Source organism: Heptranchias perlo, chromosome 7 (genome assembly GCF_035084215.1).
Source record: "Heptranchias perlo isolate sHepPer1 chromosome 7, sHepPer1.hap1, whole genome shotgun sequence".
NCBI lineage: Eukaryota > Metazoa > Chordata > Chondrichthyes > Hexanchiformes > Hexanchidae > Heptranchias > Heptranchias perlo.
The window spans coordinates 40,975,634-40,990,539 of NC_090331.1; the positions used below are offsets into that span (position 1 = coordinate 40,975,634).

At 40.4% G+C, this 14,906-nt stretch overlaps 1 protein-coding gene across 1 annotated transcript in view; it reads left to right on the plus strand.

Moving 5' to 3' along the window:
* The window catches only part of LOC137323641 (potassium voltage-gated channel subfamily H member 7-like), a 140,141-nt gene extending 128,559 nt beyond the window's left edge, over positions 1–11,582 (plus strand). The window contains exons 11-12 of the mRNA XM_067987370.1: positions 3,378–3,570; positions 6,348–11,582. Of these exons, the coding sequence (XP_067843471.1) occupies positions 3,378–3,570; positions 6,348–6,614 (460 nt within the window). The 3' untranslated portion in view covers positions 6,615–11,582. The remainder of the gene's footprint in view (positions 1–3,377; positions 3,571–6,347) is intronic.
* Positions 11,583–14,906: the final 3,324 nt, after the last annotated feature.

Here is a 14,906-nt window from a genome sequence, read left to right on the forward strand (position 1 = left end):
TCGTACATGAAACACAAAAAGTCAATATACCGGTGCAGCAGGTAATCCAGAAGGCAGATGGAATATTGGCCTTTATTTCTAGGGGGATGGATTATAAAAACAGGGAAGTCATGCTACAACTGTACAGGGTGCTAGTGAGACCACACCTGGAGTACTGCGTACAGTTTTGGTGCCCTTGGATGCAGTTCAGAGAAGGTTAACTAGGTTGATTTCGGGTTTGGAAGGGTTGCCTTATGAGGAAAGATTGAACAGGTTGGGTCTATACTCATTGGAGTTTAGAAGAATGAGAGGAGATCATATTGAAACATGCAAGATTCTGAGGGGACTCGATAGGGTAAATGCTGAGAGGATGTTACCCCTCATGGGGAACTCTAAAACTAGGGGGCATAGTCTCAAAATAAGGGGTCGCCCATTTAAGACGGAAATTAGGAGGAATTTCTTCTCCCAGAGGGTCGTGAATCTTCGGAATTCTTCACCCCAAAAAGCTGTGGAGGCTGAGTCATTGAATACATTCAGGCTGAGTTAGACAAATTTTTGATCAGAAAGGGAGTCAAAGGATATGGGGAAAGGGCAGGAAAGTGGAGTTGAGGTAAAAATCAGATCAGTCATGATCTCATTAAATGGCGGAGCAGGCTCGAGGGGCCGAATGGCCTACTCCTGCTCCTATCTCTTATGGTCTTATGAATGTGGAGCCAGGAGGACCAGGAATGTTCCTCCCAGCACCATAGCAATCCCAAAGACCATTTCCAGCGTCGGCTTGGCCCCCACCTTCTCGCCTACTTCCTCCCCTCCCAGGACCTACCTGAGGGCCGCTGTTGATGTTCACTTCACAAGTGAGCTGCCTGGGGATGCATAGCAGGCATCCGCAGCTCACCGGTCTAATTTGAATGAGGGCCAAGGTCCAATTTCAATCTGGCCTCGGGCTAGGGTTGCCAACCCTCCAGGATTGACACTGCTGTGAGCAACTCAGGAGAAAAATCATACGGGCAATAAAAAATTGTGGGTTCTATTTAATTTTCTTTGAATACTTTTGTTTACGAGTTATAAAAATATTGGACATGGGAAAAAAGACTGTTCGACTGACTGTCAAGAATCATCTAATCGAGGAATGAAGAGTTAATTCGCTTTCCAATTGGCGTGGGAAGGCGGCGCTCAGCGAGTATGGACATGTGGGCGACCAATGACAGGAGTGTGGGGTCGGAGCGGTTGGAGGCAGGAGGTCATGTGATGATACCTCCAGGAATATGTCCAACCAGAGTTGGCAACCCTGCTTCGGGCCTACCTGTTCCGGCGCAGGGGTCATTCCGTGAGCCCAGTTCACGCTGGCAGGACGGCGCTATCCAATTTCTACACCAATATTTTTTCCAAAGTGCACCAAAGATCTTCCCAATTTGTTCTTTTAAACTAGATAGAGAGTAATTTAAACACTATTTCTACCTGCTAGTTTTGGTCTTTTTCACATTAATTAATGCCATGGTCAGAGCGTGTGCCATGCAGGCTCTGATCAGTTCCATGGGTGATAGAGCCCAGTTAAGATAAGTTTGAAATTATTTTTGTGGGGCCCGGAGGAGCAGGAATGCTCGACTGGGCCCCACAAAAATAATCTGGGCTGCTTGTGCCCTGGCAATCCCCCTCCACGATTGCAACTTACCTTGCTGGCAGCCGAGGGCTGTCCGATATTGGTAGGCCACAATCTGGCAAGCTGCATTGGGACGCCCGTTGGTAAATAAGGCCAGGGTCTCAAAATCCCGGCCATCTCTTTGCTTCAAACACAAGCGACCAGCCGGCGAGTCCCACCGGTCAGTCGCCCAAAAGTCAAAATCAACCCATGCAGTATTGGCTGGTGCCGAGCAGAGGCGAAGCTTTTACCTACTGGAGGTAGGAAAGATCAAAGACATTGTTCTGGGCTGTCTTCACTCACTTCACATGGGAAATCACTTGATAAGGTTAAGGAGTATGGGATTAGAGGGAAGATAGCAAACTGAATTGAAAATTGGTTAGAAGAGAGCAAACAGAGTAGGAGTTGAGGGCAGTTTTTCAGAATGGTTGGAAGTGGGTAGTGGTGTCCCTCAGGGTTCATTACTGAAGCTACTATTGTTCACTGTGTATACAATTATTTGGATCTAGGCCTAGAGGGAGTGTTGTCAAAATTTACAGGTGATACAAAAATAGAAGGTATAGTTCAGTCTTTAGAAGACCAAGGGGCTAAAAAGTGGCAGATGGAATTCAGTGTCAGTAAATGTAAGGTGATGCATTTTGGTAAATAAAAGCACAGCAGTAATTATACACTGATTGGAAGTCGGCTTGGTGCTGTGGAAGAGCAGAGGGACTTGGGGTACAGATTCACAGGACATTAAAGGCAGCACCTCAGGTTGATAAAGCTGTTAAAAGAAAAGCTTAAAGAATTCTAGGTTGTACCTCAAGAGGTATAGAATACAAAGCCAAGAAATAATAAAACTTCAGTTAGAGTACTGTGTGTAGTATTGGGCTCCACACTATAGGAAGGATATCGAGGCTTTAGACAGGGTACAATGCAGATGCATTACGATGGTATGTGGAAATAAAATACAAAGAACAATTTGAAAAATTGATTGTTATTTTGTTAGAACAGCACAGATTATGGGGCGAAATAATAGAAATGTTTAAATTAAGAAAGGATGGGACAGGATAGATAGAAGCAGACTGTTTCCAGTAGTTGAGGGGTCAACAATGAGGGGTCATAGATACAAGATTAAATGTAAGAGATAGAACAGAAGGGAAACATCTTCAGACAGAGAGTTGTAAGACTGCAGATTGCACTTCTGGGGTTAGGGGTCGAGGCAGAAATGATATTAACATTCAAGATTAGATTGAATAGATGAATAAAGGAAAAGGGGTTGAAAGGATATGGGAACAGGGTGGTAAATGTGATTAGAACTATTTGCTCATGTGGAGGGTAAATGCTGACACAGACTAGTTGGGCCAATAGGCCTGTGTCCAGGTTGTATTTCTATGTACTTCCCAATAGTTGGTAACTGAGCAGCATTCTGGAGGCCTGGGGCAGGTTGCATGTCTACTATCTAAGTAGAGGCTGGTGCCTGATGCAAGGAGACCCAGAGAGAAGATCAAATGTATCATGCAAAAACAAAATTATTTTCTGTTTTAACTAAAAAAGGAGACAGCTCCTTTAATGACAAACAGTTTAGCATTTCTCAATGATACATAAAGCTTTATCATTATTTCATGGAATATTTTCCAGACAAGTAACAACTCAGCTCTTTATTATCATTAAAATCTACATTTTTACATGAAATTGACTAAATGTAGTTTGTTATAAATATGTGTACAGTATATAAAAAGGCTATGAGAATTTAACATGCAATGTCCTGTTTTTCTAGGCTGGAAACACAAATGTCTACTGATATTCATGCCATCTTACAGTTGCTACAACGGCAATCCATGTCAGGGCCACCTGCATATAGTATGATAACAGCCACAAGAGACTATCAAAGGCCATCTGCAAGGATAGTACAAACAGTCCAACCTGTAACATCTGTAACAACAGACCTCTGCTTCCCAACAACACCACAGGTAAATATCCATTATTGGGTGTTATGATTTAACATTTTCTAAAGGCTGGAACAGAAGCAATGCCAGGGAGCTGGTGCTCCAACTCACTGGGGTCTATTTACCACCCTATTTACACTGGAAAAGGGGTGATAGGCAAACAACTATTTTTTTTTAAGTCCCACCCATTAGCCACCTGACTCGATTTTCTATTTCAATATTTAAATCGGGGTCCTACACCTGGGCGGGGAGAGGAGGGGGGGAATTTTAACTGGGAGCATGGTTCAAGCGAGTGGGGTGAGCACCAAACCTCCCCTGAGGGCATCAATTTGAGGCCTGAGCTATTTTAACTCCTGGGTTTCATTTACATCCCGCCAACCAGCTGACCAGCCAAAACAGGCCTAAAGAAGAAATGACTGGCTGCGAAAAATGCCAGGCCCAGAGGCATCCCACTGGCACTCCGGTAAGACACGGGATGGGGGTTTCTGCAGGGTCTCGAAGGTGGGAAGGGGTGAAGCCCAGGGCAGCAGAGGCTCAAACTTTCCTTGTGGGGCCCAGAATAACACTCCTGCTCCTCGCCACTGAGGTAACCCTTGTCTCATGGCAGCTAAATCCTGAGATGGACTTGCTGCAGGCTGCATCCCTTGTGCTACTGCAAGTGCAGCTAGCACCTGACCTCTGACATCCCCATCTCTGACTCCGTCCCCTAGCTGCCTCCTCAGGAGTTTCAATGATTCCTCATTATAAAGGGTGAGAGGCCAGAAGTTGTGACACCCTCAGCTTGTGACCAATCTCTTTCTCTCTCTCTCTCTCTCTCAGGTTAGGAGCTATTTTCTTTGAGAAGAATGTAAAAAGTGAGAACTCTTTCTGGTTGCCATCAGATGCAGTCATGCTCATACCGAAATGGATGTAATCACAGGTGCATGAAACAAGCAATTGCATGCCATGCGAGTCTTTTAATGGGGTGCATGAATGTAAGGCTGAGTGAAGGAACACTTCCGGGTGAAAGCTGGGTATACACAAGTGCCTAAGCGTCCAATAACGTGGGCGGCGTGTGCGCACTCATTCCGTGCCGAAAGTGCACCACCTGCCGTGTTAGATTGGGTTGCTCCGTACGAATCCAGGGCACACACCGGAAGTATGTAAGATAGTTAAGTAAAGGTCCTACGCTTGTTGTAAGCCCCTTATGTGATATTGATCTGCCCCAGTGCCTGACTCATCATGTGATAAACTCGCTCAGCTGGCAGAAGAGGGAGGAGGAAGACACTGCGCATGAGGCCATATCCACAGCTCTTCAGGGAGCACTTCTCTGACCTGAATATCAATTGAGGAGAAAAGTATCAGGTGCCTTCGCTTCACAAAGGAAACTATCACCGAGCTATGTCAACTGTTGCAGTCACAACTCAAGCCTCGAACCAGGGCATGGATGAGAGAGCACTAGGCTTCTCCCACATGACAGCTTCCCCAGGGTGCAAGGTGCCATTGACTGCAGCCACATTTCCTTGCATGCTTCCTATCACCAGCCTAGCATCTTGCAGAGTAGAAACAGATTCGACTCCCTCAAAGTCCAGCTATTTTTCAACCACAGGGAGAGCATCAGACAGGTCTATGACCAATTTCTTGGCAGCAGGTAAGGGTATTAAGGGTTACAGAACCAAGGCAAGTAAATTGAATTAAGATACAGATCAGCCATGATCTAATTGAATGGTGGAACAGGCTCAAGGGAAATAGGTGGAGTGAAGCGTAGTGCAGTGATTATTGGATAATGAAGGGAAGCAAGGGAGCGGAGTATTGTGAATAGTGAGGCTGGAGGTGGTGGAGGTGTGAGAGTAGAGTAAGAGGGCAGTATTCTTACCTTGACAAACTCCGGTGAGCTCATTGAACTTCTTGCAGCAATGTAGCATGTCCTGGGAGCTAAGCTCTTGGCATTATCTTCCTCTGCAACCTCTTCCCACTGGTGGCGGAGTGATGCCTGGAGGATATTCTAATCCTCTGGGGGGAACAGGATCTCTGTCTTGCTGTCCACCGCGTTGACTAGGGGCCTCCAAGCCAGTATCACAGAACCTGGGTGCTCTCTCTGTACTTCTTCCAATGATTTCTGTGTTCAGACATTGTCTGGAGCTAGAGTGCACATCCCCTTTAAGAGGTGCTGGCTGCCTTTAAGAAGCATAATTGAAGCATGATCTCCCGCCCCCCATGATCATGTAAACAGGCGGATGCTGAGTGAGTCCCACCCCCTGCACACCTGTATTCAAGCGCAATTGCATTTCTAGGCCACAATTTGAAGAGTTAACACTGATGAAAGTACTCATCTGCACATTATGCTATAATCAAGCGGTAGATTTTATAAATTAGTGCTCTCAGTTGGCATGAATTCGACTCAGGCCTATGGAGGATGTAAGTGTGAAATTCCTGTGATAGCCTGGGACCTCCCCAGACTCACCCTGTTGATGGAGGGATGGGATGGGTGGAAGATCCACCCAGTGTCCCCCCCCACCACCCCCTCTGGCGGAATTTAAATGGCCAGTACTAATACAGCAGAATCCCAGCATAACCCGGTTCCATCCTAAATTCCAGCATCGTGCCTGACCCCAGGGATTTCAGGGCCAAAATGTTTAGCTGCAGTAATCCTGAATCACATGCCAGTGTCGTTAGGGATCGATCTGGTAAGTTCAACACTGGAAGAAAGGATCTCAAGCTAACTAATCAAGAGTGGCAAAAATGCTGTACTCTCAACTGGTATAAGATCTGCTGGATCATTTATTGTGATATTCCAGATTTTACTTCCTTCTCTCTTTCAGAGTCCAGAATTTTCAGACTTTGAAAAATCCAAATTGAAATCCAAAGAATCGTTGTCCAGTGGGGTTCATCTGAACACAATATCAGAAGACAATTTTGCCGCATTTTTGGACCAAGAACAAGAACAAAAATCACGGTCCCAACAGCAACAGTCCAAATCATTTCTGCATCCAATGCGTCATCCTTCCTTACCAGACTCCTCACTAAGCACCATGGGACTGCTGGGCCTTCATAGGCATCTGTCAGATCCTGGTCTTCCAGGCAAATAGCCAATTGATACTCCACATTTCAATAGGTTTGCTGCTTTGAGTGGCTGTTTACCTATTTATGAATAGCATCCTTCATGTATGACTCAGGGGTCTACAATGACACTGTCATATGCAAAAGCACTGTAGATTCATATCAGCTCTGAGCTCACAATGTTAAAGTTCCTCTTTGATGATGACCTGAAAGCTTCAATAAGAATACATTTAAAATGTCGCACTGCCAGTAATCTAAGGCACCTTAAGTGATTACAAGCCTGAAATGCATGCCGTTACATTGGTTTCTGTGTTGCATGAATTTAGTTTGAACTCAAACTAGAGATTTCATGGGGTGGGGGGGGTGAGAATGATGTCTGTATACTTAAGTCTGACAGACAAAGGCTGCAGTTCTGATCTGAACTACATATTATTACTTGAAATAAACAGCTACTGTAAGCACACTGAGCTCATAGCTCTTTCGAATAAGCGGGAACTGTACATTTTGTGCTTAAAATAGCATCTAACCATTCCACTAAGCTCATTTAGCTGGCTATTTTTTTCTTTTTCTTCCAACATTGCTATTCTATGAAGGAATGGGAAAATACAATTGAATCTTCATAGTGAAGAAAAATACAGTTCAAGTTACATTATAGGAGTCTAGTATAGTAGTGGCCTGAAACACAGGCATACAAGTGTTGAAATCAACTGTCATTTTCTGAGTAAGACTTGACAGATTTGCTTTTAACACCAGTTATTGAAGGTCCATAAGTCTAAAGTGCAATAAATATTTTTGTATATCTGGTGCTTGGCTCACATGGTAGCATTTGTTTGCTTAAGATTATATTTTCTGAATTCTCAAAAAAAAATGATAAACTAAGAAGACATTAACTTTAAGCAGCTCAACAGATCAGATTAATTTATTCTTCCTCATCATCTTTCCATTGATTAATACCACAAATCATCTTAATAAGACTGATGATGAAGAAATTGGATTTTTTTCCTGACTTAAGTGGCCCAAATTTAAAAACTGTGGAAAATAGGTTCTACTTCATAGTTACATCAACATATCACACTTGGCTTAAACATCATCTGAGGTTTACCATGTTAAAAGACATCTTGAAATACTTACCAAGAGTCAAAGGTGGCGACATTGCAATTTTCTTCATTGTTGTAGCTATCTTAGGTAACTTGGGTGAAGTTCAGAGCATGAGGTAAGATCTGTTTATCAATTTAACTCTTCAATGTTTCAATGATATTTACTAATAAATTGGTTGACGACATATATTAAAAAATCTATGGCATTTTGAATGTGAAATCTACTTTACACAGGAAAAACAAAAATAAACAGTATCCTAATTATCAAAACATATTACTCAATAGCAAAGAGAAATTTCAAAAAATGTTTAATCCTTGAACCTTGTCATTAGTAAAATTACAGCATAAAAGCAAGTGCTAGTGTAAGAAACCTTTGTGACACCATGAACCTTTTTAGGACCACAGTATGTACATAGGGAATTCAAAAGGGAACAGCTGACTACAGAATTACTCCAGATATTAGAAAGACCTGGAACTCGTGAGTAGAATACCTTTTATATTTTACAGTTTCCTTTTGAGTATTCTTAACATATCATAGTGTCATTTTAAGTAATTACCTGTATGTGGATAACTGGGAACCAATACAAGTGCCCTAATATCTGTAAACTTAAATCGGTCAGCTGCTTTCACCCCTCTCCAAAAGCAAGTAATTGTTATCATTGGGGATAAATTAAATTCATGGAGCCATTTGCGCTGCATTAGAAACATAGCAATCGCTAGATGATAAAAGGACCAAGGTCCATCTAGTTTGCCTTCTATCTTCATCCTGGTAGTCACATAATACAACAATAATGGAGTTGTTGACTAATCATAGCATTCAATCTCTATCAATTACTCTACAACAGATCCAGACATGAGGTGAGGAAAACTATAGTGGTGGACAGCTTTGGGAACCATAGGTCCAAAGTCACCTGTTCCTCCCAAGCACGCTACACTTACCAAATGTCATGACTCAAATTACTCATATAATGTATCCTAAAATATTAATTTCTGAAAGAAATATATCTAATTTGCATTTGAATAAATCAATACTATCTGTTTCCGCCATCTTCCTAGGGAGCCCGTTCCATGAATTGACCATTCCCTCACTGAAATATGTATCCGCAGATTAATTTTGAATTTGAATTTACCCCCCTTCAAGTGCAGACCATGGCCTCTGATTCTACTGTTCTGGATAAGGTGAAATTGCTTGTCATACTCTACATTATCTAATCCCTTTAGAATCCTAAAAATAGCAATCATATCACCTCGCAACCTTCTCTTTCTCATGCTGAATTTACATAATTGCTCCTCATAATCCAATCCCTCCAACCCCACAATCATTCTGGTTGCTCTCTTCTGTGTCCTTTCAATAGTTACAATATCCTTTTTGTACTACAACGACCAGAACTGTATACAGTATTCTAGCATTAAGACATGGAGATAGGGTGAACTTTTTACCTGTATGTCTTATTTACCCATAATAGCATGAGAGAAATACTAGTAAAGCCAAAAGTATAAAATATCTTTTAAATTAGGCTCTGCAACTGCAATATGGAATTGTAATGTATAATTAAGAGGGAACTGTTTCATGTAAAAGTGTTTGGCAAATCATTTTTCATTTATTTCTAAACAATAAAATTATATCAATTAGGGCCAATTTCAATGGCTTGCAACAGCATAAAGTGGAAGCCCAATTGCATGCTGGTGGTTGCTGTCAGAATCCACCCACCCACACAGATTGACCCTGTTGCACTAACGATGTTGACAGGTGGACACTTCTCACCTTTCTGAAAGTTGCTGGCTGCCCATTTGAAGATTCCCTGATCTCAAAGTGCAGCATAACAATGCCTAAAATCAAATTTGCATGGTTGTTTCTTTGTTCCAGATGGCTGCAGCCATTTGACTGCAAGAAATGTGTGTCATGCACAAAAGGGGCAGAGCCCAGTGATATGGATCTCTGCACCTATTTCCTGGACCTTAGTGCCCTGGCAGCTGGTACACAAGGGGTGTTTAGGACAGAAAAGGCCCCATTGTGTCAAATGCATCATTGGGTCATTTCCAGGTGCATGATGATGAAAGTGACACATGACACTTTAGGGCCAATTTTACAAAGCACACTGCCAGCGGGGAGCCCTTTCTGCTGGTTGCAAATATTAAAACATTGTGGGCATTTTAATTCATAAAATGAGCCTGCTTCTTCCTAAACAAAGGTTTAGTAAATTCCTTTTCATGAAGGCAGTGACTCTTCAGCACTGAGGGAAGTGGAAATGGTAGTTTCCAACCATACAGCATCTGACCTGATCATAAGAAGTATTTAACTTTTTTTACATACTTGCATTAGGGAGATACTGTGATCATTGCTATGGTATGCCATGTTATTGGTTGAATGGCCCCATCAATTTAATTCCATTCCCACCAAGGGGATTTTTAAAATGGTAACCAAAGAGCTGATGAGTGAAGGGATTAGGTTCCCAGTTCCAATGGAACTTGAGGGATGTTATTTGTCACCTGAATGCTGCCATGTCTCCTATTCTCTGGTTGTGCCATGAATAGAAACATGACCAATATGTACTATAAAAAAAAGTTTCTCAGAACCTTTAAAAGACTTTCAATTGTCAAAGTACACAGTTTGAGAATGAAATCATAGCATTTACTGCAATTTTAACCATTTCCATCACATGCAGCATTCAAAAGTAAGTTACTATGCAGTGTCCATGGCCTGCATTATAAAGTGAGTTATAATGTAAAGTACACAACATTTTATCATGCCACAAAAGGTGATCATCTTATCAATAACACTTTAGTATCTCATAACATTATCATAAAGATCATCTTTAAAAACTGTTAGCACTTGTCCGATGTCTAAATGGGAACAGCAGAATTAATTCACTTGTGACCTTTATAAAGTCTTCCTCACTGGTAGAATGAATGATATATCCTGTACTCATCCATTGTACGTTTTCATGCAATTACCTGAGGCTGCCTTGTGACCCAGGCGAGATATACTTAAATTTGGAATGCATTTTTAAAAATTTGTCATTGCTTGTAACATGTCCATAAAATGTTTATAAAGGGATAACAATATTCCTTGTCTGCATTATTTTCTTTCAGGATTTATCTGAGTGAGAAACTATTTTATCCAAAATGTGTCACTTATTGTTTGCTTCTTTGGTGTATTTTTTAATGCTGTAATCATTCAAAATTTCAATTTGCACAATTTCACTTTTAACTGGAAATTTTTGCATATAACATTGTAAATAATCACATTATGATAAAGTATAGCACGAAGGAAATGGAATTTGGAGACAGATACCATATAAATGGAGAATTCAAAAGACACAGAATGTTTGTAAAAAAAAATAAGTAAATAAAATTCTAAGAATCTATTGATCACCAAGAACCAGGGTCTCGTACTTGAAAGCATCCACACTTTGTAAGTAAGAATCTCCTTGTTGCTGGTTATAAAAGCTTAACAGCATGGGTGTCTTCCAAACTTGCCTTTGTTAAATAAAACTGGACTGTGCATTTGAGCACAAATTTCATACTGGCATAGTTTTAGACAGTTTCCAAACACTTTCACCCTACTGTAAAGCAAAAAAAAAAATCTGCAACTGATGTTCGGTCTAATATTCTTACCTTGCCATTTTGCATGATGGCAATTGGGCATTTTTGTCTTCTAGAATTTATAAACTGAAAAACCAACTCTTTTTGACAATTTTGTTCTTCTGTGTTAACACATAACTATTTATAAGCATTTATAAAGCCACCCACTGTATAACTAGGTTTTGTACAATGTAACACTTTACTGCTTATTTTTGAATGTTTCCAATTTGTTCCCAGCTATATATATAATGTCTATCAAATACGATTTGGAAAATAAACTTTTATTATGTTAATGCTACAAATAAATTATGAGTTAACCTGAATCTCACTGAGTTGGAACTTTTTTTCTTCTTGGCTAATTTAACAGTATCCAAATACAAAATGTACCAAATGAGCTTTCATAAAAGATTACTTTAGATGAATTGCTTTGAGAAAACATCCTCTGTATGCCTTGGGTAAACTATGTAATCATCGTCGAGTTACACCAAAACTACAGCACAGAAACAGGCCATTTCGCCTAACAGGCCTATGCCGGCGTTTATGCTCCACGTGAGCCTCCTCCCTCCCTATTTCATCTAACCCTATCAGCATATCCTTCCAGTCCTTTCTCCATCTTGGGCTTATCTACTTTTCCAATGCATCTATATTATGGAGACCAGAACTGTGCACAATACTCCAAGTGTGGTCTAACCAAGGTTCTATACAAGTTTAACATAACTTCTCTGCTTTTTAATTCTATCCCTCTAGAAATGAACCCCAGTGCTTGATTTTCCTTTTTTATGGCCTTAATAACCTGCATTGCTACTTTTAGTGATTTGTTTATTTGTACCCCTAGATCCCTTTGTTCCTCTATCCTGTTTAGATGCTTTTTATCCAAGCAGTAAGTGGCCTCCTTATTTTTCCTACCAAAATGTGCCACTTCACACTTATCTATATTGAAATTCATTTGCAAATTACATGCCTATTCTGCCAATTTATTAATGTCCTTGTGCATTTTGATGCATTCTTCCTTTGTATTAACTATACCCCCCAATTTGGTGTCATCTGCAAATTTTGAAATTGTACTTCCAATTCCCAAATCCAAATCGTTAATGTAAATTGTGAACAACAGTGGTCCCAGCACCGATCCCTGTGGAAAACCACTTCCCACCTTTTGCCAGTCTAAGTAGCTACCCTTAATCCCTGCTCTCTGTTCTCTGTTTTGTAGCCAACTTGCTATCCATTCTGCTACGGGTCCCCTGACTCCACGTGCTCTGACCTTAGTCATAAGTCTACAATGCAGTACCTTATCAAAGGCCTTTTGAAAATCCAAATATATTACATCCTTGTTTATACATCATATTATCCTTGTCCTCTTTCTGTGACTTCTTCAAAAAATTCAATAATGGTCAAACATCGCTTTCCCTTCTGAAATCTGTGCTGACTTCTTTATTATGTTTTCATTCTCTACATGTTTTTCCATTACATCTTTGAGTAAAGATTTAATTACCTTTCCTACCACCGACATTAAACTAATTGGTTTATAGTTCCCTGGACTCGTTCTATCTCCCTTTTTAAATATAGGAATAACATTAGCTGTCCGCCAGTCCTCTGGCACTATTCCCGTATTTAATGATTTTTATGTAATAGTGCCTCTGCTATCGCCTCCCTAATTTCTTTTAATATTTGAGGATGCAATCCATCCAGACCAGGGGTTTTATCCTCTCTGAAAATTGAAGATAGAAAGGGGAAGATGATTGAAAAACTAATCAAATTTAATGTCTTTTTTGATTTCTTCTAATGTCATGCCCACCTTGTTAATCTCCCTGATAAATACTGAAACAAAGTAACTATTCAATATTTCTGCCATTTTGCTGTCATTACCTGTGAGTTTATCTTGTGCATTCCTCAGTGGCCCTATCCCGATCCTGATTTTTCTTTTGTTATTTATATGTCTGTAGAATACTTTAAAATTTCTTTTTATATACTTTGATAATTTAATTTCGTAGTTCCTCTTTGTTTTCCTAATTGTTTTTTTGACTTCTTTCCTGACCTCTTCATATTCCCTTTTGTCATCCTCTCCTTTGTTGTCTATGTACTTAGAGTATGCCTTTTTCTTTAGTTTCAATTGTACCCATATCTCTTGATTCATCCATGATGTTTCATTATTGGCTAGTTTGTTCTTGCTTTTTAGAGGAATATATTTCTCCTGAACTCTATTGATCACCGTTTTAAATATTTTCCATGCTGTTCTCTTTGTCAAAGCTTTTTTTTCCAGTTTACCTTCACTAGTTCCATTCATTTCCCCTCAAAATTAGCTTTTTTCCAATCTATTACGTTGGTCTTTGTCTTACTTATGTCTTTCTCAATCATTATTTTAAACCTTTTTATATTATGATCGCTATTGCCTAGATGTTCCCCTATGCCTACTCTTATCTGCTCTGGTTCATTTCCCATTACTAGATCCTCTCTTGTTGGACTTCTCCATACTGGGTAAGAAAGGAGTCCTGTGCACACTGTAAAAAAAAAACTCCATTCTCTTTTCTCCTTGCCCTACCTCTTGCCAGTTTATTTGGGGGTAGTTAAAATCTCCCATGATTATTATTCATAGATATTACTCATTTCATAGATTTGTCTACATATTTCTTCCTCCATTTCCCTTCCACTATTAGGTGGTCTGTAGAATATACCTATTAATGTGATCGATCCCTTCTTATCCTTTGTCTCAATCTATATGGATTCTATTTCTATTTTAATATTACTTATGTTCCTTTTTTCTATTGCCATTATGTTGTCTCTAATTAGTACAGCTAACCCCCCTTCCCCCCCCCCCCCACACACACATACACACACTTCTTTCCCTTCATGTTGCCTGGTTCTTAAACCAATTTTCAACCTAAACTAAGAAGGTGCTGTTGTGCCCCCACTTTCAGTTCCTTAGTCATCATGTGATGGCAGCAATCAAGGGTCCAAGGAAAATGCCAGCATCACCTACATATTCGATTTCCTTTACCAAGTCCTATCCTGAACTGATACTTTTAGGCTCACTGGCTCTGGTGTCTCTACTTTGCATTATATTGCTTATGAAATGGTGGAAACTAGTGAATAGCAAAATAAGTGTGTAGGCAGGAAACAGTCAATGGACAAGTAATGGAACAGCGCACCACCCAAACCTTCTGTTTGATAGATAATAAAGTAGAGATCTGATGCGTGAGGTGGATGCAAGAAGAGTTGGCCTATTTGGCATTTTAGAGCAACCTACCGGAAATAATGGTGAACCAAGGGTTTAATGAGAGTGAGGAACATAAAGTAATTAAGATTAGTAAAGATAAAGTACTGGAGCAATTAATGGGACTAAAAGCCGACAAATCCCCTGGACCCGATCGCCTAGATCCTAGGGTTTTAAAAGAGGTGGCTGCAGAGATAGTAGATGCATTGGTTTTGATCTTCCAGAATTCCCCAGACTCTAGAACAGTCTCAGTGGATTGGAAGGTAGCAAATGGAACCCTGCTCTTCAAGAAAGGAGGGAAAGAGAAAACAGGGAACTATAGGCCAGTTAGCCTGACATCAGTAGTAGGGAAAATGCTAGAATCTATTATTAAGGCGGAAGTAACAGGGCACTTAAAAAATCATAATATGATTAGGCAGAGTCAACATGGT